Genomic DNA, 23758 nt, shown 5'->3' on the forward strand with positions numbered 1-23758 from the left:
TTGTGACTAGGATGTGTCTTGGGGTGTTTTTTCTGGGGTCTCTTTTAGTTGGCACTCTTCGGGCATGCAAGATTTGATCACATGTATTCATTATCTCTGGTAGTTTCTCTGTAATGATGTTCTTGACTGTTGATTCTTCCCGAAGATTTTCTTCCTGAGTCTCTGGGACTCCAATGATTCTTAAGTTGTTTCTGTTGAGCTTATCATAGACTTCTATTTTCATCTGTTCCCATTCTTTGAGTAATTTTTCCATTGTTTGATCATTTGCTTTGAGGCTTTTTTCCAATTTCTTCTGCTGTATGTAATTGTTATGTATCTCATCTTCCAGTGTACTGATTCTATCCTCAGCTGCTGTTAACCTGTGGGAAATCTCAAACATGTTTTTCTTCAATTCATCTACTGAGTTTCTCAGACCTGTTATTTGATCTGAAATTTCCGTTTGGAGTTTTCTCATTTCTATCTTCATATTCTCCTGATTCTTTTTAGTTTTCTCTTCTATACTTTGTTTGAGTTCTTTGAACATGTTCCATATTGCAACTCTAAACTCCTTATCTGAGAGACTGACTAGGTGGTTGATCATGTTCAAGTCATCAGAGTTGCCATCTTCATTCTCTATGTCTGGCACTGGCCCGTGTTGTTTCCCCATTGTCACACTAGTACTGCGTGCTTTTCTACGTGTTGTGATTGTATTCATTGGCTAAATGCTGTGCACCGTCGCGAAGGGGAGCGGAGCAACCGTGCTCCTCTGGCTTCTCCCTTTCTGGGCGTGTGGACTCACCTCCATGGAAGGCTCACAGGAAGGCAGGCTGGCAGATGGGCCACACCCAGGATGAAATCAGGCCAAAAATGCAGGACAGCAGAGTAGAGAGGCAGAAGGGTGCTGGCATCTAAGATCCAGCGAAGTTCAGTGGCTCCTCCCTTTCTGGGCATGTCGACTCACCTCCACGGAAGGCTCACGGGAAGGCAGACTCCCTGGAAAGTTCACAGGAAGGCAGGCTGACTGATGAGCAGCACCAAGGGTGAAATCAGGCCGAAAATGCAGGACAGCAGAGTAGAGAGGCAGAAGGGTGCTGGCATCTGAGATCCAGCAGAGTTCGGTGGCTCCTCCCTTTCTGGGCGTGTCGGCTCACCTCCACGGAAGGCTCACGGGAAGGCAGACTCCCCAGAAAGCTCACAGGAAAGCAGGCTGGCTGATGAGCCGCACCAAGGGTGAAATCAGGCCGAAAATGCAGGACAGCAGAGTAGAGAGGCAGAAGGGTGCTGGCATCTGAGATCCAGCGAAGTTCAGTGGCTCCTCCCTTTCTGGGCGTGTCGACTCACCTCCATGGAAGGCTCACGGGAAGGCAGACTCCCCGGAAAGCTCACAGGAAAGCAGGCTGGCTGATGAGCCGCACCAAGGGTGAAATCAGGCCGAAAATGCAGGACAGCAGAGTAGAGAGGCAGAAGGGTGCTGGCATCTGAGATCCAGCGAAGTTCAGTGGCTCCTCCCTTTCTGGGCGTGTCGACTCACCTCCACGGAAGGCTCACGGGAAGGCAGACTCCCCGGAAAGCTCACAGGAAAGCAGGCTGGCTGATGAGCCGCACCAAGGGTGAAATCAGGCCGAAAATGCAGGACAGCAGAGTAGAGAGGCAGAAGGGTGCTGGCATCTGAGATCCAGCAGAGTTCGGTGGCTCTGGGTTTTTCTTTTTTGTTTATGTAATGCCACAGTATTCATTTCACATTTATTTATTTATTTATTTATTTATTTATTTATTTATTTATTTTTGTGGGATTTTTCTCAATATTGATTTTAAAGTGTTTTTCTAATAGAATAATTTCCTACTGGAGGAAGCTCTCCCTGGGGTGGAATAAGGAGGTTTCAGACCTTCTTGCTCTAGTAATGCCAGGCAGGACCTGGGCATAGTAGTTCTGGAAACCAGGAGGGAAGAACCACAGCCTCACTCAGGAAAGCCTGGGTCAGACCCTTCGAAGGGGCAGCATGCGGCTATGGAGCATCCCAGAGCCTCCAACTGTGGGTGCATAAGGGCCTCCCTGGACCCTGAGATACATTCTGCACTCTCACTGTCTTTTCCTCCCAGCAAAGTGCTCTTTTCCTACTTGAGTAGAAGAGAAATAACTGTTGCTGGAGCTATTCATCTCGTTCTGTTGCACATGATTTCCTAGCAGTGTTGGAGCTATGAAAGAGATGCCCTTGAGCTGCACTTTGCTTGGTCAGTTCTGATCTCCTGAACTGGTCTGTTCAGCTCTGAAGTTCAACTCTGGAAAAGTAGACTTAAACATCAAGTAGCTTTAAATTTCTCCATTATTTGCACAGTTCATACTTTCACTAAATTTACTTGTTTCCTGCTGTGTCAGACTGTGAGTTTTATGTAAATCTCCCCTCACATATTTTATTTCAGCATTACTATTTTTTTGCCCAGTATTTTTTTCTTACTTCTATGCATGTATAAAGAGAACTGTTTTCCATGGCATCATATCACAATTTGTCTCCATTCTATAGTATAGTATGACATGATACAATATTTAGAAAATCCTAAAGAGTCTGCCAAATAGATGTTGATATTGTGCCTAAGTTTCTGGCAAGAAATGAGCTGGTGACATCCTCTATATGTGGCTCCTGATATGCGTGCTTGGACCTTTCAGGATGAGGCTCAGGAAAGCAGGTTTTACTCCCCTTAGTGCTACCTTCCCAGCTTTGGTGGCAAATGTGCTCCTTCTTACTGCCCAGCACTGGTGACTCACTGTTGCTTCCAGACTGTCTCTTTGTTCCCAAGAAGAGTTGGTTTCTCTTGTTGCTGCTCTAACTTGCTGAGCTCACCCTCCCATTGCTTAATATTGGTCTAACAAACTCAGTGAGGCCCTGCCCTACATGACTAGCCACTTCAGTTCAGCCAACACATTTCCAGTTCAGAATCTCCATCTGCTCATGTTGGTGTGAAGTTTCTCTGGGTCCATTTGGAGACATCCCTCCTTCTATCAGTCTATTCTAGGCTATTTTATTGGTATCTTCCCAACTGGTGGCTTCATGGTCTCTTATAGAAACATATCATTAAGGTTTATAATTGAATACTTGCTTTTTCCATTCTTCCTTTTTCTCACCACAGCTTGACACTTCATTTAGATCTTTTTTATGTCTTTCAAAAAAGTTGTTTTTTTAAAGTTGAGGAGAAATTGCATAGATTTATTTATTAATAAAAATGTTAACACTATTCATCTTCTGACCAATTCTTTTTAGGGAGGATCTAAGAAATGGTATAGGGGTTAAGGTACTTAACTTGTATACAGCTGGCTCAGTTTAATCATCTGTACTACAACATGAGTTCCACTTGAGCACCCCTCAGATTATGGCCCACATACAAAAATGGTACTTGTTGGGGTCAAAGATGTGGCTTGATGGTAGAGAGAGAGCATACTTCACTTGCGTTTGATTTCTGGCATCACACACAAAAATTTTATTTGTTGATTATTCAAATTGCTCCTTTACTTGATGCTATAGGGTTGAGCCATTACCTTATATGATTTTTTTTATAGAAAATGAGATGTTAACCAAATGTAGAATCACCATTCTTATAATCTGGAAAAGAAAATTCAAAAGGATCTAAGCAATGTCCAAGATACCTTTGAATTATAGACATATTTATATAATTTTTATTAAATGTGAATTTTGCCAAAAATAAAATTGAATCGAGCTATTTTGTTTAAATTTTAAACTGTGGTGTTGGGAAATCTGCTCAAATACATGCAAAAAAGTGAACTCGGACCTCTCTTTAACACCATTCACAAAGGTCAAGTCAAAATGGATGAAAGACCTTCATATTTTAGACCTGAACCCATATGGTACATAGGGAAAACATAGGCAAAACACTCCATAACATTGAAACTAGCGGGAAACAACACTGGCCAAGCAAGTAGAAGCAGAGATAAACAGATGGGACTACATTAAGCTGAGAAACTATCCATCCAATAGTCATCTGATAAAGGATATTAATAGTCACAAGGTTGATAATAACTGACATTAGTGTTTAAATATAAAAATAAATTAAAAAGAAAATATTCCAAATCAGTAACAAATTTACTTACAACACAGTGGCAAAACTTGGGATGTTATTTTGATTCGTTGGAGATTTGGCATATAAACTGAAGATTTATTTTTCCACTACATATTTTGATAACCTAGAAATAAAGTTTTTATCACTTCCTCCCAATGATATTCTTGTTCTGTTCTGAAGTTAATTTTATGAACTGTTGGTACAGAGCTATTTCTCCCTTTCTCTACCTGCCACTGTTCCTTTCCCACGCCCTGTCCTGTCTCTCACGTCCCTCTTCTGTTCTCTTTCTCTGACTGCCCCATGCCCAATGCTCACTTGATCTCTCTTGATTCCTTTTTCTCTCACTGTCAATTTTTAGGGAACAAACTCTGGAGCTGAGGCTGGATGATGTGACTGGATGAGGCTGGGGGTAGTAGAGCTAGAGGACAAGAGAGCAAGTGACAGACAAGAGTCGCCTCAGGTAGCCTTTGTCCTCATGTCAGTGCAGAATGGAGGTGCAGCATATCCATGTCTGGGGTCAGGATGGGGTGTCATCTGACCTGCCCACTTCATGTGCCTGCACAAACCTGCAGTCCTAACTCAGCTGAGAGTGGTGGGTCCCCTGCGCCTTCCAGCATCCCCACTTCCCCTCCCCCTTTTATGTTGCCATGACACCGAGCTCTATGATGCCCACAGCGTGATTCTAGAAGGGAAGAGGCCATGCAAGGGTCTTGCCCTCTACAAAGATCTGGTGAGGAGGGATTGTGATGCCAGTAAGGTGACAGGAATGAGGGACAATGCATGTGGCCTTGTCAAACTTTAAAATCTGCTCAGGTATCACCTTGTTCATATTGGAAAACAGACTAGAGCTGCAGGGCAGAGCCCAAGCACAGGTCTGAGAACAGAAATAGCAGCTTTGGTACATGCTGACTCAGGGCCATGTGCGGACAGGGACAGTCACTGCTATGTGGGCACATGCCAGGAGGTAGGAGTCCACAGTGCTCATGCCCTGCAGTGAGAGCCAGAGCTGGACTCTGGGGTTGGTTGGATCAGTAGGGTCTGGAAGGGATATTTCTGTAAATGAATAACAGAGTCATGGGGGCTGCAGTGGTCAATAGGTTGGGGGCCTGCAGAGTGGGCAGAGACTAGAGACAGTGCCCAAGTCTCAGGGCTGCCTGTGAAGGTCCCTAGTGTCCCCTCTGGGGAGCCAGACAATCTCCAGGTCTTTGTGCCAAGAACATCCTGTCCATGTTCTGACTTTCATGAGGGAAGAATGTATCTGTAGGGAGAGTTCAGAGAAGATAAATGATCGCAGCCTCCAAATCTGCAAAAGAAAAAAGTCTTTGGGAACGCAGGGTCAGAACACAAGATGCTCACTGGGCTGCAGGCATGATCCAGAAGAGACAAGGTTGCCAGTTGTGGTCTTGTGGCCCCCCCCACCAGCTCTCCAATATCATGAGTCCCCACCCTATCTGGCCTCTACCTCGAACTATCAGGGTAGCCCCCTGTTGTGGTACATTAGACTGAACATCGAAAAAAAGCTTTTCCACCTGGAGAAGCCCATGAGAGAGATTCTGAGCAGGGGCCTGTAGGAGAGCAGCAAGTGAGGGCTATGTTCCCAAGACCCTGTAGAAGAGCACAGAGTCTCACAGAATGAGGATCATGACCCTGCGTTGTCCCTCTGTGCGGGGCCCAGAGTCACCTGTGGTTCAGGAACAAGATTGGCCTAGTTTGCTTCGCTGCCTCCAGAAGCTAGAGCAGGCCACCAGAGCATCGAGGGTGTTTCTCCTATGGGGAACCTAGCAGTGATGGGAGTGGACTGCCCCTGGATTCCCTCCCATACTCTGAAGGAGCCTCAGATCCTCTCTGTACTGCATCTAGATTCCCCAGAGGCTCTTTTCAGAAAGGAGTGACATGGTCCTATGCAGACCTGCTCTCTAACAAGGCCTGTTTCTCAAACGCTGTGAAGATTCTGTTTCTCTTAAGAAAAAACAATTTAAATATATTTTAGCATATGATTTCCTTTTCTATTAGAGCCCTTCCAGTGACATGGCAGAGACGCTATTTTTAAATATGTGAAAACCCTGCCGAGAAGGAAACTGAGAAGTGTGTGTGGGATGGGGTGGAGTCGTACATGCATGCACACTGGGGACTTTCCTAGGCTCCCAGGTTTGCTCAGGTCTTGCCTCCCCATTTGTGCCCTGACTTTGAGCCTCAGAGTTGTGAAATGGTTAGCTAAACTCCATTTCAGCTGCCATAAAACTGGGTACACCCAGGAATTCGCTCCTCTCAAAGATTCTTTGATGACACACCCCTGGTCTGTGATCTGCAGCAAGAACCAGTGTGAACCCCAGAGTGGTGGGCAGGCACATGGGAAAGTCAGGAGAATGGATGCCTCCTGATTAATATGAGTACGGGATAAGGCTGGTGAGACAAATGCTTCACCTAGGAACAAATGTGCTTCCTGTGCTTCACTGATAAGTCAATGAGCCTTGAGGGTTTTTTGTTTTTTTTTTACCTTGTTTTAAAGATGATTTTATTTTTTTAATTTATTTAAACACCTTAATTACATACATGATTGTGTTTGGGTTTCAGTCATGTAAAGAACACCACCCATCACCAGTGCAACATTCCCATCACCAATGTCCCAAGTCTCCCTTCGCCCCACCCGACCCCCGCCTGTACTTTAGACAGGTTCTCCATTTTCCTCATACATTCTCATTATTAGGACAGTTCAAAATGTAGTTATTTCCCTAACTAAACTCATCACTTTTTGTGGTGAGCTTCCTGAGGTGAGCTGGAACTTCCAGCTCTTTTCTCTTTTGTGTCTGAAAATTATTATTACAAGGGTGTCTTTCATTTTTCTTAAAACCCATAGATGAGTGAGACCATTCTGCGTTTTTCTCTCTCTCTCTCTGACTTATTTCACTCAGCATAATAGATTCCATGTACATCCATGTATAGGAAAATTTCATGACTTCATCTCTCCTGACAGCTGCATAATATTCCATTGTGTATATGTACCACAGTTTCTTTAGCCATTCGTCTGTTGAAGGGCATCTTGGTTGTTTCCAGAGTCTTGCTATGGTAAATAGAGCTGCAATGAATATAGGTGTAAGGAAGGGGTTTTTGTATTGTATTTTTGTGTTCCTAGGGTATATTCCTAGGAGTGGTATAGCTGGATCGTATGGGAGCTCGATTTCCAGTTTTTGGAGGAATCTCCATATCGCTTTCCATAAAGGTTGAACTAGACGGCATTCCCACCAGCAGTGGATAAGAGTTCCTTTCTCTCCACATCCCCGCCAACACTGCTTGTTCTCATACTTTGTGATGTGTGCCATTCTCTGGGGTGTGAGGTGGTATCTCATCGTTGTTTTGATTTGCATCTCCCTGATGATTAGTGATGTGGAACATTTTTTCATGTGTCTTTTGGCCATGTGTATTTCTTCTTTGTCAAAGTGTCTGTTCATTTCTTCTCCCCATATGTTGATGGGGTTAGACGTTTTTTCCTTGTAAAGTTCTGTCAGTGCCTTGTATATTTTGGAGATTAGCCCCTTATCTGATGGGTATTGGGTGAATAGTTTCTCCCACTCAGTGGGTGGCTCTTGTATCCTGGGCACTATTTCCTTTGAGGTGCAGAAGCTTCTCAGCTTAATATATTCCCATCTGTTAATCTCTGCTTTCACTTGCTTGGAGAGTGCAGTTTCCTCCTTGAAGATGCCTGTAATGTCCTGGAGTGTTTTGCCTATGTGCTGTTCTATATATCTTATGGTTTTGGGGCTGATATCGAGGATTTAATCCATGTGGATTTTACCTTCGTACATGATGTTAGCTGGGGGTCTAAGTTCAATTTTTTTGCAAGTGGCTATCCAATTGTGCCAACACCACTTGTTGAAGAGGCTTTCCCTGCTCCATTTAGGATTTCCTGCTCCTTTATCAAAAATTAGGTGATTGTATGTCTGGGGAACATTTTCTGAGTATTCAAGCCTATTCCACTGATCTGAGGACCTATCCTTATTCCAATACCATGCTGTTTTGATAACTGTTGCTTTGTAGTACAGTTTAAAGTTGGGGAAAGTAATTCCTCCCATATTCTTATTCCCAATGATTGCTTTAGCTATTCGAGAGTGTTTATTGTTCCAAATGAAATTCAAAAGTGTCTGATCCACTTCTTTGAAGAATGTCATGGGTATCTTTAGAGGGATGGCATTAAATCTGTATAATGCCTTGGGGAGTATTGACATTTTGATAATGTTAATCCTGCCAATCCATGAGCAGTGTATGCGTTTCCATTTCCGTGTGTCCTCTCTTATTTCTTGGAGCAGAGTTTTATAGTTTTCTTTGTATAGGTCCTTCACATATTTAGTCAAGTTGATTCCAAGATATTTGAGTTTGTGTGGCACTATTGTGAATGGGGTTGTTTTCTTAATGTCCATTTCATCCTTATTACTATTGGTGTATAGAAAGGCCATTGATTTTTGTGTGTTAATTTTGTAGCCTGCCACCTTGCTATATGAGTCTATTGTTTCTAGAAGCTTTTTGATAGAGCCTTTAGGGTTTTCTAAGTAGAGTATCATGTCATCTGCAAACAGTGAGAGCTTGACTTCTTCCTTTCCTATCTGGATTCCCTTGATATCCTTTTCTTGCCTAATTGCTATAGCAAGTATTTCCAGTGCTATGTTGAATAGGAGTGGTGAGAGAGGACAGCCTTGTCTTGTGCCAGAATTTAGAGGGAAGGCTTTCAGTTTTTCTCCATTGAGGATAATATTTGCCACTGGCTTGTGGTAGATGGCCTTCACTATATTGAGAAAGGTTCCCTCCATTCCCATCTTGCTGAGAGTTTTGATCAAGAATGGGTTTTGGACCTTATCAAATGCTTTCTCTGCATCTATTGATATGATCATGTGGTTTTTATTTTTCTTGTTGTTGATGTTGTGTATTATGTTGATAGATTTACGGATGTTAAACCAGCCTTGCATTCCTGGGATGAAACCTACTTGATCGTAGTGGATGATCTTCTTAACGAGGCATTGAATCCTATTTGCCAGGATTTTGTTGAGGATCTTTGCATCTGCATTCATCAGTGATATTGGTCTGTAATTTTCTTTTTTGGTAGCGTCTCTGTCTGGTTTAGGTATCAAGGTGATGTTGGCTTCATAAAAGCTATTTGGAAGTGTTTCTGTTTGTTCAATTTCATGAAAGAGTCTTGCCAAGATTGGCAGTAGTTCCTCTTGGAAAGTTTGATAGAATTCATTAGTGAATCCATCTGGACCTGGGCTTTTGTTTTTCGGCAGACATTTGATTACTGTTTTAATTTCATCAATGGTGATAGGGTGTTTAGATATGCTACATCCTCTTCCTTCAACCGTGGAAGATTATAAGAGTCCAAGAATTTATCCATTTCTTCCAGGTTCTCATTTTTAGTGGCGTAGAGTTTTTCAAAGTAGTTTCTGATTACCCTTTGAATCTCTGTCATATCAGTAGTGATCTCTCCTTTTTCATTCCTGATACGAGTTATCAAGTTTCTCTCTCTCTCTTTCTTTGTTAGGTTTGCCAGTGGTCTATCAATCTTGCTTATTTTTTTCAAAGAACCAACTTCTGCTTTCCTTGATCTTTCGAATTGTTTTTTGAGTTTCCACTTCGTTGATTTCTGCTCTCAGCTTTGTTATTTCCTTCTGTCTTCCTATTCTTGGGTCCTTTTGTTGAGCATTTTCTAGTTCTATTAGCTGTGTCATTAAGCTACTCAGGTAAGCTCCTTCTTCCTTCCTGATGTGTGCTTGCAAAGCTATAAATTTTCCTCTCAGTACTGCTTTTGCTGTGTCCCATAAGTTCTGATAGTTTGTGTCTTTATTGTCATTTGTTTCCATGAACCTTTTGATTTCCTCCTTGATTTCATCTCGGACCCACTGGTTATTGAGCATGAGGCTGTTTAACTTCCAGGTGTTAAAGTGTTTCTTCTGAGTCCCTTTGGAGTTCACAAATAATTTCAGAGCCTTGTGGTCAGCGAAGGTAGTCTGCAAAATTTCTGTCCTCTTGATCTTATGGAGGTATGTTTTATGTGCCAGCATGTAGTCTATCCTGGAGAATGTCCCATGTACATTGGAGAAGAATGTGTATCCAGGTTTCTGGGGATGGAGTGTCCTATATATATCCACTAGGCTTCTTCCATTTCTCTCCTCAGGTCTAGTATATTCTTGTTGGGTTTCAGTCTGGTTGACCTGTCCAGTGTTGACAAAGCCGTGTTAAGGTCCCCCACAATTATTGTGTTGTTGTTGATATTATTTTTCAGATTTGTCAACAGTTGTATTATATATTTTGCTGGCCCCTCATTCGGTGCATATATGTTTAGGAGAGTGAATTCTTCCTGCTCTACGTACCCCTTGATTAATATAAAATGTCCGTCTTTGTCCCTTACAACCTTCCTGAGTATAAAGTTTGCATTATCTGATATTAGTATGGCCACTCCAGCTTTTTTATGGGTGTTGTTTGCTTGGATAATTTTTCTCCAGCCTTTTATTTTGAGTCTATGTTTGTTCTGACTATTCAGGTGCGTTTCTTGTAGGCAGCAGAAGGTTGGATTGAGTTTTTTGATCCATTTAGCCACTCTGTGTCTCTTAACTGGTGCATTTAGTCCATTGACGTTGAGAGAAAGAATTGTCCTGGGATTTAACGCCATCTTTATTTCAAAATTTGGTGTGTCTTTTGGGTAGTCTTGTCTTAGATTAGGTCTTTCAGTTTTTCTCTTAAGACTGGTTTTGTGTCTGTGAAGTTTCTGAGCTGTTTTTTGTCTATGAAACCATGTATTCTTCCGTCAAACCGGAAAGTGAGTTTTGCTGGGTATAGTATTCTGGGTGAAGCATTCATTTCATTCAGTCTTGTCACAATATCCCACCACTGCTTTCTGGCATTGAGTGTTTCTGGTGACAGGTCTGCTGTAAATCTCAGGGAAGCTTGCTTGAACGTGATTTCCCCTTTTGATCTTGCTGTTTTCAGAATTCTGTCTCTATCTGTGGGATTTGTCATTGTGACTAGGATGTGTCTTGGGGTGGTTTTGCTGGGGTCTCTTTTGGTTGGTACTCTTCGGGCATGCAGGATTTGATCACATATATTCTTTAGCTCTGGAAGTTTCTCTTTAATGATGTTCTTGACCATTGATTCTTCCTGGAAATTTTCTTCCTGGGTCTCTGGGACTCCAATGATTCTTAAGTTGTTTCTGTTGATCTTATCATAGACTTCTATTTTCATCTGTTCCCATTCTTTGACTAATTTTTCCATTGTCTGCTCATTTGCTTTAAGTTTTTTGTCCAATCTTTCCTGCTCTATGGAATTGTTATGTATCTCATCTTCCACAGCACCAAGTCTATTCTCAGCTTCTGATACCCTGTCCCAGAGCTTATCCATTTTGTCATTCACTTCGTTTACTGACTTTTTCAGTCCTGTTAGTTCACATGTTATTTCAGTTTGGAGTTTTGTGATTTCTGTCTTCATATTTTCTTGGTTCTTATTAGTGTTCTGTTCAACTCGATCCATGGTTTCTTGGAGTCTGTTGAGCATCTTCCATATTGCTAGTCTAAAGTCCTTATCTGAGAGGTTGATTAGTTGGTCAGTCATTATCTGGTCCTCAGAATTGTCATCTTCATTCTCTATGTCTGATGCTGGCCTGCGTTGTTTCCCCATTGTCACACTTGTATTGTGGGTTTTTCTACGTGTTGTGGTGGTATTCATTGTCTATATGATGTAGGCAGCACACTCCTCTGGCTCCTCCCTTTCTGGATGGGCTGACTTGCCTCTAAGGGAGGGGAGTCCTCCGTGGATGAAGCCTCACACTGGGTCAAATCTTAGGCCCGAGCATGCAACAGAGAAGACAGTCCGGAGAGAAATGTTTGCTTCTGTGATATAGCGCCGTCCTTAGTGTGATTTTTTCTTCTTATGCAATGGAGTTCTTTCCTTAGAAAGAGTGCACGGCCGCGTAGCGAAGCGGAGCGGCCATGCTCCTCTGGAGCCTCTTTTTGCCCCACTCGCAAGAGTTTCACGCAAGAGGACAGTAGACAGACATAGACAGGTCACACTCACAGTTTTTCACAGTTGGGCCCCACTGGGCCGGTGTACTTTCGCGGATTTTCCCCGCCTGGTGTCACACACAGGGAGCTCAGCCTTGAGGGTTTTTACAGGAAGCTAGATGTGTGCTTGGTGCTGATATAGGACTCAGGACGGTGGAGCTGTATGTGGTAGACGATCACTTTAATTCCTTTTAATTCCAAGTTGTTTGTTGTTTGTTTGTTTGTTTTGGGCTATCCCCAGCAGTGCTCAGGGGTTACTCCAGGCTCTGTGCTCAGAAATCATCCCTGGCAGGCTTGAAGGACCACATGGGATGCTAGGAATCAAACTGGGTCTGTCCCAGGTCAGCCGCATGCAAGGCAAACACCTTACTGCTGTGCTCTCTCTCTGGCCCTATAATTCCAAGTTCTTATTCAGAATAATTCCCATGGGTCCCTTCTCTATCTTAATTGCACTCCTCGTCCCTGTCATTTCTGTTAGCTTTGGGTATTATTCTCAAACTATGTTTTTTTTTTTAATATCCCACAGCTGAGTTTGATGACTATGTCTGTCCCACTCCCGCTCATTTTACTCAGCATGATACTCTCCATGTCTATCCATGTATAAGCAAATTTCATGACTTCATTTTTCCTACCACTCATAGTATGTTTCTTAAGCCACTTATCTGCTTTTGGATACTTGGGTTGTTTCCAGATGTGGGCTATTGTGAACAAGCTGCAATGAGCATAGGAATGCAAGATGCCTTTTCTGCATTGTGTTTTTCTACTCCTAGAGTATATTCCTAGGATGCTATTGATGGATCACATGAAAGCTCAATTTCTAATTTTTTGAGAAATTTTTATATTGTTTTCCAAAACAGCCGGACCAGTATATATTCCTACCAGCAGTGGGATGAGAATCCCTTTCTCCCCACACCTGCACCAGCACTGCTTGGTCTTGTTCTTTGTGATGTGTGTCAGTCTGTGGTGTTAGATAAAATTTCATTGTTGTTTTGATTTGCATCTCCCCGATGATTAATTATGAGGAGCATTTTATCCATATACTTCTGGCCACTGTATTTCTTCTTTGAGGAAATTGCTGTTCAACTCTTCTCCGGTTTTTCATGGAGTTGGTGTTTTTCTTGTTAAGCTCTAACAAGGTCTTATATATATTAGATATTAACCCTTTATCAAGTGGGTAATAGGTGAAAAATGTCTCTCATTCCATAGTCTTTGTATCCTGGTCAGTTTCCTGTGAGATACAAATGCTTCTTAATTTATCTTTGCTTTCACTTACTTGATCAGTGGTGTTTCCTTAAAGATGCCTTTAGCTTCAATGCCATGAAGAGATCTACCTATGTTTCTAGTCTATGTAGTTTGTAGTTTCAAGTCTAATATTAAAGTCTTAAATTCATTTTGATTTGACCTTTGTGGATGGTGTGAGAAAGAGATCTGAGTTCATTTTCTTGCCCTCAGCATTCTGATTTTATCTCTTCCTCTTGGGGTTTTGCTGAGCTTTCTCTTCTCAGCTGAGTCAGAGCTGCTTTGCCTCTTCTGAGGTTTGAAACACCCTCCATGTTCTACCTGCGGGTCTTAATTTCTCATATCTCAGAGAGGCTTTTGTTTCATTAGTGTTCTTGACTTGTGTGCATATTGGTGGCATTGCAAGCTCTCCTGGTGCTCAGGGTTTGTGCCAAGGACTCCAACCACTTACCAGCTTTTTCCTTCACACCCTTCACATCCTTCTGTCTCCAAATCAGGAAAATCACAGTGTTTTACGTCTTGGGTGCATATCTGTTTTTCAGCCTTCTAAGATTCAATGGTCCAATTCTCTGGGTATTCTCTACTCTTGCTTCTGGGATCAAGCTCTGTTCTTGTCCCTGCTGAGATCCAAAAAATGCTGAACTTGTCTTAGGCAAGAGAATTGGGATGCTTTACTAGTGGATCCTTTTCTGTACTAATGGTTCAATTTATGCCTCATTCCAACCAAACCCTAGGTGCCTTTCCATTGGGCAGCTTCCTACTCCTCTGTGTGCTTATCTTGTGCCTGGTCATCTTCTCTCTCTCTCTCTCTCTCTCTCTCTCTCAGATCTCACTGACTGCACTGTAGACTCTACAACTGTGATATTTTTCCTTTAGCATTCCATTTATGACTTTTTTCTTAAGCATATTGGTTGATTCTTTTTATCTTTGTGATTGGATCTTCTGAATTCAGGTATTATTCTCACCTGTGTTTCTGAGATTTCTCCTCCTTCTGTGCATCTCTTTATTTCATCTATTTATTAGAGCTTTGCCTAAAAGGGAGACAGTTTCCACTTCCTTGAGAGATTCTGGGGCATCTCCCTGCTCTTGTGATGTCACAGCCCCTTGGAGTCCAAAGTTGTCCAATGTTCTATGCTTCTGTAGTTTCACTGTCTGGAATCTCCCTGTTTTTTATCTTTTGGTGTTGCCCAACTGACTGGTTCAGCGATGCTGCTGAAGGACTTCTCCTGCTCCAGCAGGTGGCATTGCTTTGGGTTGGAGCTGCTGAGAATTGAGGGCCATTTTGGAACTAGTGAATTCTGTTTGCTGCTATGGGGGAACTGTGAGAGAGTCCAGCCTCGGTAGAGACAGTACAGTGAATAGGGCCTGTGCTGGAAACCGCGCTGCTCCACAGAAGCGTTTCTCCCTAAAGCTGCCCTGCCCTAGGCCCAGTGTGTGGTCTGGGCTCACTGCCTTGTTGCAGCCTCCACCTGCCTCTCCCTGGGCCCCTGGGTGGCCTCTGCTTCTGCCTTTGCTGGGCTCTGTCACCTTAGCCTAGGGATTGTCCTCCAAACTCCTCATATCTCTTCCCGGAACCCCCTTGCTCAGCACCTTGCTCTAGCCCCTGCTGATGACTTGAATGGATAAATTGGAGGTTCCCAGGGGCAGCTGTATACATACATATAGAAGTATATATACATACAGAAGTCTGCTCAGGCTGAGGTCTCGTAAGTCTGCTCTGAGGTCCCTGAAGCTGTTTCTAACCATCCCTAAGACCCCACAAGTGTCACCTGCTGATGAGAATGTCTGATGATCTCTGGTCTTCCACCCCCCGTGGTACTCAGAGCTTACTCATGGCTCTGCTCAGAGGTCACTCCTGGTGGGTTTCAGGGGACCTACCTGATGCTAGGGATGGAACCCAGGCCAGCTCCCCCTTACTAAATCTCCAGTCCCCTCTCCACTCAGGAGACTGGCTGCTTCTCTGGGAAGCATGAGAACATTGTCTAAGGAATGTTCTCTAATATGGGTCTCATCCTCTCATTGCAATGGATGTCCCATGTGCTATAATAGTAGGCCCACTGTGAGGGCCCTCTGCGGTGTCTGTCTACCCTTGCAGCCTGAGATTGGTCTAGATGCGCGTGCTCTCTCCCCCAGTAGCACTCTTGATCCCTGTGAGTCACATAGAGTCCCCTAACCCCTTATCATCATGTGCAGCCAGAGATAAAGGGAGTCATGGGTTTCTTTTGTGAAGGACTTTCCTTTTCTGAAATTCAATTCCATTTAATTTTCTTCGTCATCAACTTTCTACTGTGTTCAAAAAAAGTGACTGATTATGAACATCATCTTGCCTATTCTCCCTCTACGTATCAGACTCCTGCACTGTGATCTCTTCAGCTCACCCACCTTCTAGCCAAATGATGTGAACGAGAAGAAATGTCATCTGAAAAACAGAAACGTTCTAGAAATAAGCAATATAAGATTTCTTTTAATTATAGGGACTAAATACCAAAAATAACAGAAAATGTCAAGTAGGCTTCAGGACAGTCCAAATGTACTATTCAAACGGAAAATTTTTATAATCGCTGAATATCTGTCCTTGCTCTACCTTGTCATGCTTCTCACATCCCACTAAAGTTCTTTCCATTTTGCTACAAATCACAAAATTTTGTTCCTTTTTATGCTAAATATAGTACATTGTTGCATACCTATCACATTCTAATGATGTTTTTCTATCTTAGCTACTATAGGTCACTCAATAGGGTCTTTATTTACAGAAAACTTGTGAAGTTAGTGGATTCCTGTTCTTTGCTGGGTTCTCTGATGTTCACTTTAAGTTGTTTAAGGGCACTCTACAGTATTTTCTAAAATGGTTCTTGCAGTAACATCACCAACAGCAATATACAGGAGTACCTTTTGTTTTCACATGTGCACGCCCCACATTTGTTACTAGTCATTTTGACTAAGACATACTCACAGGTGTAAGATGGTACCTTGTTTTGATGTCTTGTTCCCTAAAAATACGTGATGAGCATCCTCTCTCAAACTGAGATAGGAAGCCTCTAGACTCAGGACTCCGCCCATTTTCAGCGTATTTGACTTCTTTTTTTTCTCTTATTTTGTACCCCAATCTATTGCTTTCCTCTCCTTCAAACAAAACCACATACCTCGATTTATCTAGCTCTACCTCTTAAATAGAGGGGGAAACAAGGGAGGGTTCCAGGACTGAACAGATATGTGATCACTAATAGTAAGCCAGATGATGAGGGGTCTACCTACTCTAGCAGCCGGGGGGGGGGGTGATGGTGGGGGATATAAGTTGTAGAAAGGGAACTGGGATGGGCAGAGGACATATTTGGTGATGAGTCAATGTTAATATGTATCTAAAATACTACTGTGGAAGATATGTAAGCCATTATGAAAAAAATTAAAATATTTTACTTCAAAGTCACTGAATCTACAACGTTCATCATAGTTTTTAAATAGAATTTTAATCATTGACTTTAAAAAAATAAATAGTGGAGCCATCTCTGGCCTTTTGAAGAACTATTCAGTTCTGGCACCCTTGGGCACTTGAACTGTTCTTAGATATTTGATACTATAAATAATTCTGCAATGACCATAGGTGAGCAGTTTTTTAAAATAAGTTTATTTAAACACCTTGATTACAAGCATGATTGTGGTTGGGTTTCAGTCATGTAAAGAACACCCCCCATCAACAGTGCACCATTCCCATCACCTATGTCCCAAATCTCCCTCCTCCCCACTTCACCCCCGCCTAAGTGAGCAATTTTTAAAGGTTATGTTCAACTTGATTGATGGATTTTAAAAGTTAATATAGTCTTGTGTTGATTAAATACTTTAGCTCTATTGACAGTGGCTTCAGTATATGTCAGGATACCCAAGTACAGGGGTGATGCAAAGATCATGACCAGAAGTGGCATATAATATGTTATATGGCTTCCAAAAGAGAATAAAATACCATTATTATGTATTTTCTCTGGTCTGGATTAATTTTAGAAGAAATTTTTATTTTTTAGATTGTAAATATTTTATAAACAAAATGAATTTTAACACAAATAAATAAAATTATATCCTAATACATTTTCAGGAAATTACACTATTTTTATTTCAAAATTTGTATCTATCTTAATTTTAGCTCTGAAAAGCCCATCGTTTCACCACAAAACAAATGGTCAAAATTTGTGTCTATGGCTCAGCAACAGAGCATGTGCTTTATATGCCTGAGGTCATTCTTGATCACGGCACCCATATAAAAAGGAGCAAGTACATTTATCATTGGGCTATAACCATAGAAACACCTGTAACCACCAGTTCTGGCACATTATAAATATTAAAATGCAATTTTGAATAGAGGAATTGCCCATTTTCTCTCTTTTCTGTTTTGGTCACTCACTTTGGCATCAAGCCCATGTCTCATGCGTGCCGAGCTGTGTTGCTCCCCCACTCAGCCCCTGAGTTAGTTTTAAGGTGTACTGAAGAATCCTATTGGTTTTGTTTTCTGTTAAAACACAAACAATAAATTAATTACTTAGCTTGGCCCTGGGGAAAATAGTGAATTGAAAAATTTGTTTCATTTCCACATTCCTTTCTTTTTTTCACCTGCAAAGTTGCAAAGAAATCAATACCCAAGTCTAACTTTACAGTTTTCAAAAGCACCACAAGGAGAAAAGTTTCCCATTTGTTTAGTATTTGGGAGGAAGGGAATAGACTCGACCTCAATGCCTGTGTTTATGAGGTTTTGTCTTCTCCTGATGCATCCTACTGATACTCCTGCTAAGAACATCAACTCTGCTGTTTCCATCATGTGCCTGGGGGAGCAGGAGACCAGCTCTCCACTGTGTTCAAGCATGTATGATGACACTGAAATAGCAGTTTATTATTCCATTATTATGCATGGCAAATGCATCTTCTAATTGATGCTTGATAACTAATTATGAAAGGAAAACGAAAGCTGTCAAATCCCAATGGAGATATCCCTACTGAAGTTATTTATAAAGGTGCTTTCCACAGCTCTCTTTTCTATTGCAATTGTGGGGACGGGAGAACCTCCAAGGCAGTGGTTGGTGATACTCAATCCAGCAGTTCAATATTTGGGCCCAACATGTGGTGCTGCTCAGGCCTTTTAGTGCTGGAGACTACCAGGATGACACCCCCACAGTGCTGTGAGGTAAGCATATCACTTTGAGATCAAGCCCAACCAGTCTATTCCAATCCTTTACTGTCCTCAGTCCCTGAAGAATTATTTTTGGGGAAGAGATAGTGTTGGACCACATCCAGAGATGTCCTCAAGGCTCACATCTGGCTCTGTGCTCAGGACTCACTCTTGGCTCTGGGTTCAGGGAGCACTCCTGGAAGTGCTAGGGTGTGGAATCTCTACATGGTGCTATGGATTGAACCATGGTTGGTTGGCTTCATGCAAGACAAGTGCCTTAAACACTGAGCTCTCTTGCCTTGACCCTACACTTACTATTTTTTTTAATTTTTATTGTGACCAAAGTGCATTACCAATCTTTCACTGCATCATTTATGGTACATAGTGACAATGAATGAGAGGCATTCCCACCACCAGTGCTGTCCTCCCTCCACCCCTGTTCCCAGCATGTATTCCATATCTCCCTCCTTTACCCCCCAGAATGCTAGTGCAACTGGTTTCCACTTTACAGCTTGTTGTAGATTGAGCATCCATTTCACTGTCATTGGAGGTAAAAAAAAAGGATAAGAAAAGAGGGAGAAAAAATTGGTAACAACTACCAAAAAAAGAAAGGAGAAAAAAAAAGAAAAGAAAAATGGAAGAAAAAATGCACCCGGCAAATAAAAATAAAAACAAATCACCAAATAATAACCACAAGAGTGAAAAAGAAAGAGAAAAGTGGAAGAAAAAAAGAGAAGGAAAATAAAGTCAAAAACTAACAAATCAAAACAAAAAGAAAAAGTAGGGGTGCTGGAGTGGCAGGGTTTGGCGTTCCCCCCACTTTTTTTTGCATAGGCAGAGTGCATTTGGGGAAGAAAGGGAATTCCCATGGCCTAAGAGATTCAGGGTTTCTCCATCCTTGAAGCATACCATCATGGGATCAACCCCTTCCTCCATATATACTCATTACCCCATCCCAAAGGGTTTTTGTGGTGCCAGGAAACTTTCCTCTCAGTTGTGTGTGAGAAAATCAAGCCACTGTAGCTAGCAATCTTGGTATTTGCACAGGTTATAGGTCAGGGTCTAGGATAGAGTCTTTACAGTTCAAGAGGTTCCTATCCATCATTGTTGTTGTGTTCAGTCTTCTGTAACACTTGCTCCGTTTTCTGTCAGTCCCTAAGCTGAAGCCTAGGATATTATGGACCCAAAGGTTCTGCTCAGTCTCTGTTGTCCAAGTTGGCCTCTGCAATAAGACATCTTGTTCTTGGTCTTGTTCTTGTTCTTATTTGTTTTTTATGAGTCCTGGGCTACAGCCTAGGGTACGGTTTTTCTTATTGGTCCCAAGGTAGGTTCTGTTAAGTCACGGTTATCAAAGTCAGTTTTCTGTTGTTGGTGCTCTTATTTTTCACCTCTTCTAATTTCCATTTAGTATTAGGTGATGTGATAGGACAACCTGGTCTTAGGTCAAGTTGTCCTTTCCTCGTTGTCATATCAAAACTGGCACAAGTTGGTGCCAGAGCAGTGTTATAAATCTCCCAATGGAGCTTAGTTCCTGGTGGTGTTGCCCGAAGCTGTATCAGTTCTACATCTGGGATCTGGGGTTTGGGATAGGACTAACACTGTCCAATCTCCTGGAGACTGCGTTGTATCCACATGACACATGTTCAGGATGGGAGGCACCCTTCTGCTATAAAAACTGTGAATTTTTATTCCTAGAAGATAAGATTTTGTTTCTGTGTCTATGGGTCCCCCTTTTCTTACTGTGCCCATACAAAAACGTATGGTGCCATACTGTGTTGCTATTCTGGGTAAGGATGACAGGCTGCACACACAGTCTCTGTGGTCTGGTTTTTATCTGAGCTTTTATCCCAGTCAAGGCTTTTTGTACCAAGCAGCACCAAAAATGGTAATAATAGAGAAAAATGTATATATTAAAATAGAACAAATAAATAAAACTGAGTTAAAAAGAAAAGGTATTTGAATAAAACAAGTGGTGGAGGAGGCTACTTGTATATTTAGGAATACACATCTTAAGATGTATTGTTATACAAGTATTGAGCTTCCATAAGCAATATAAGACTCCCAAGTAGGTCTTTTGATATATTCTTGTGGGGAGTAAAAGCCAAGGTACTTTTTGTATCACAGGCCTTGGAATTGAGTTTGAGACATGCTTTGTGGCATTACAAAACCCTATAGTGTCCTTGAGCTGGGGATTTTGCTGAAGCTGATTCCTGTATCGTGCAATAGTCCACAATTTGGTGGGAGTGAGAGGGGCCATCAAGCGTGAGTCAGCAGACATGCTGGTTGTAGCTCTTTGCCGAGGCATGAGAATGGGGACCCAGAGGGTGTCTTTCACTGAGGAGCTGGAAGGTGGTCTGTTGGGGCAGGAGGTCTGTCTTGGTGCCTACCGAGTTAGGAACTAAGGGTAAAGAAGGTTAAATTAGGGGAAGATAACGGATCAGGTTTGGGAGATGAGGAAGTAGAAGAGACACAGGGATAGGGGAGAGGCAATACATGATAGGAACTATATACAATATATATATATATACATATATATGGATTGTTTATTGTTTCGGCTTGGAGTCAGTACAAAAAGTCATCTCCACATAAAGACTGACTTTAAAGATCTATTTGAGTGTTATCATCCAAATCTTTGGCATTCCATTTCCTTTCCTAGGAACCGACTAGAATAAAAAACAATTTTAGATAATGCTTTAAAAGTATATCTAGTTTTGAAAATGAGTATTATTAAGAAAAGACACCGCTGCAGGGGGTCCAGTATGCATAATGCATAATGGAGAAGTTTCCCTCCTCCCTCCTTCCCCCAGTGCCCAGTTGCCAGACCTGGCCCTCAAGACCAGTCTGGCATGGGGGGATCTCGGTCTCCTGGACTAAGTGTCCAGCCCAGGAGGCCTTTGGCTAGCTGTCTGTCCAGATTCCCAGCCATACCAGTAGAAGAGGAGTAGGAATCCTGGCATGTGGGGTCTTCTGGGTCCAGCTGCAGCCTCCCTCTCCAGTTTGAAAATGCATAGGGGAGGAGTTTCCCTCCTCCCCCCTCCCCCCAGAGCCCAGTTGCCAGACCTGGTCCTGAAGACCAGTCTGTCATGGGGGCTCACAGTCTCCTGGACTAAGTGGTCAGCCCAGGAGGTCTTTGGCCAGCTGTCTGCCCAGATTCCCAGCCATACCAGTAGAAGAGGAGCAGGAATCCTGGCATGTGGGGTCTTCTGGGTCCAGCTGCAGCTTCCCTCTCCAGTTTGAAAAATCATGGGGGAGGAGTTTCCCTCCTTCCCATCCCCCCAGAGCTCAGTTGCCATCCCTGGCCTTGAAGGCCAGTCTGGCATGGGGGGATCTTGGTCTGCTGGACTAAATGGTCAGTCCTGGAGGCCTTTGGCCAGCTGTCTGCCCAGAATCCCAGCCATGCCAGTAGAAGAGGAGCAGAAATCCTGACGTGGGGTCTTCTGGGTCCAGCTGCAGCCTCCCTCTCCAGTTTGAAAATGCATAGGGCAGGAGTTCCCCTCCTCCTCCCTCCCCCCCAGAGCCCAGTTGCCAGACCTGGCCCTGAAGTTCAGTCTGGCATGGGGGGGATCTCGGTCACCTGGACTATGTGGTCAGCCCAGGAGGCCTTTGGCCAGCTGTCTGCTCAGATTCCCAGCCATACCAGAAGAAGAGGAGCAGGAATCCTGGCATGTGGGGTCTTCTGGTACACTTACTTTTTAAAAGAAAATATTTAAGGAAGAAAGCAGATCCAACCCCACTGGGGATTGCAATTTAATTTTAGTTTTAGGAGCAAGCAAACAAGTTGAAAGTGGCAACCACAAAAAGTCTTAAGGATAAACTTAATTGAATCATGCACATTTAGCTTCTGTCAAAGCACATTCAGGAGGAGTCATTTAAGTATATGTTTTTGTCTGCATGTGCCTTTGTCCACTAAATTTCCCCTTTGAGAGAGAGAAACAGAGGGGGGCAGAAGGAGAGAGAGAGGACATCAGCCTCTACATTTGTTTAAGATGAAACAGAACAGGGGACATCTACACTGCTGAAACAGTTGGCTGTTTCCAATGTGCAGAATTGCAGGGAGCATCTATCTAATTGTGTCCATTCTCCCCTAGGATCAGGGGGAACCACTAACTCTGAGTACTCCTTGCTCTTCCAGGTGCTCATCTCAAAGAAGTACCAACTCTCCTGCACTGTGCAGCCAAGTTCGGCCTGAAGCGTCTGTGCCTGCACCTGCTAGGGTGCTTGGGGGCAGGCTGGGCCTCCTCAGTGAGGAACAGTGCAGGCGCAGATCCTGCAGGCTTAGCTGAACAACATGGTCACGAGGAGCTCCAGAGAATCTTCAAAGACTTTGCAGTGAGTGTCTTTCCATCTGATCAAACACTTGAAGGCGTGCTGTGCGCTGGCCAGTCTGAGAGTATAGAGGCTCAGCAGTCACCACAGAGTCCCTGGTGCTGGTGTCCATGGTCTCCAAAGCACTGAAGATTCAGTGCTTTTCAGAACTGGTCTGGCTTTTCTTGATTCTAAGAGCTGCTGAGAACTGGAGAGGACAGGGGCAGAAGGAAATGAGAATGTCACTTCTCTGTTGTTCAGGAGCTTGGCCAAGGCCCCCCAGACTCAGGCAAAGACCCAGACATACTGGGTGAGTGGAGAAGGTTCCCACAGCCTCTGAGAGCATCCAGACAGTTGGAAGCCCTGATGTTTCCCTGAGACAGTCTATGTAAGGGTGATGTTTTCATTTGATTTCCAGGTGTTGTTCTTTCTCTCTATGTATTCAGTCTTGGCTCCTCATTTATATGGGGTTCTGAAAGTCTGTCTTTGTTCCAATACCATGCTGTTTTGATCACTATGGCTTTGTAGTACAGCATCAAATTAGGTAATGATATGCCTCCCAGTTTCTTGTTTATCAATATAGATTTGGTTATCCTATTTATTTATAATTTATTGTTCTAAGTTCTTGAAGAATGTTGCCTAAATTTGAATAGGGATTGTATTTAATCTATATAGTAGTTTAGGTAAGATGGACATTTTTATGATATTGATTCTTCCAATCCATGAGCATTGAATGTTCCTCCATTTTCTTAAGTGTTCTTCAATTTTTTTCTTAATTAGTTTGAAGTTTTCATGGTTTGGGTATCTCACCTCTCTTGTTAGGTTGATTTCTAGGTATTTGATAGTTTCTGAACTCTGCAATCAAAAAGCACAGAGTAGTGAGTTAAATTAATAATAAAAAACATCTACTAACTGCAATAAAAACACTTAAAATTTCAGGATAGACATGGGCTCAGAGTAAAAGGATGGAAAG

The 23758-nt window shown here is 42.7% G+C and overlaps 1 protein-coding gene across 1 annotated transcript in view; it reads left to right on the top strand.

Moving 5' to 3' along the window:
* Nucleotides 1–23758, top strand: part of BANK1 (B cell scaffold protein with ankyrin repeats 1) — a 181410-nt gene that overhangs the window by 93218 nt on the left and 64434 nt on the right. Inside the window, exons 7-8 of the mRNA XM_049786529.1 lie at nucleotides 6347–6372; nucleotides 22613–22870. Of these exons, the coding sequence (XP_049642486.1) occupies nucleotides 6347–6372; nucleotides 22613–22870 (284 nt within the window). The remainder of the gene's footprint in view (nucleotides 1–6346; nucleotides 6373–22612; nucleotides 22871–23758) is intronic.

This window comes from Suncus etruscus, chromosome 14 (assembly GCF_024139225.1).
Source record: "Suncus etruscus isolate mSunEtr1 chromosome 14, mSunEtr1.pri.cur, whole genome shotgun sequence".
Classification (NCBI taxonomy): domain Eukaryota; kingdom Metazoa; phylum Chordata; class Mammalia; order Eulipotyphla; family Soricidae; genus Suncus; species Suncus etruscus.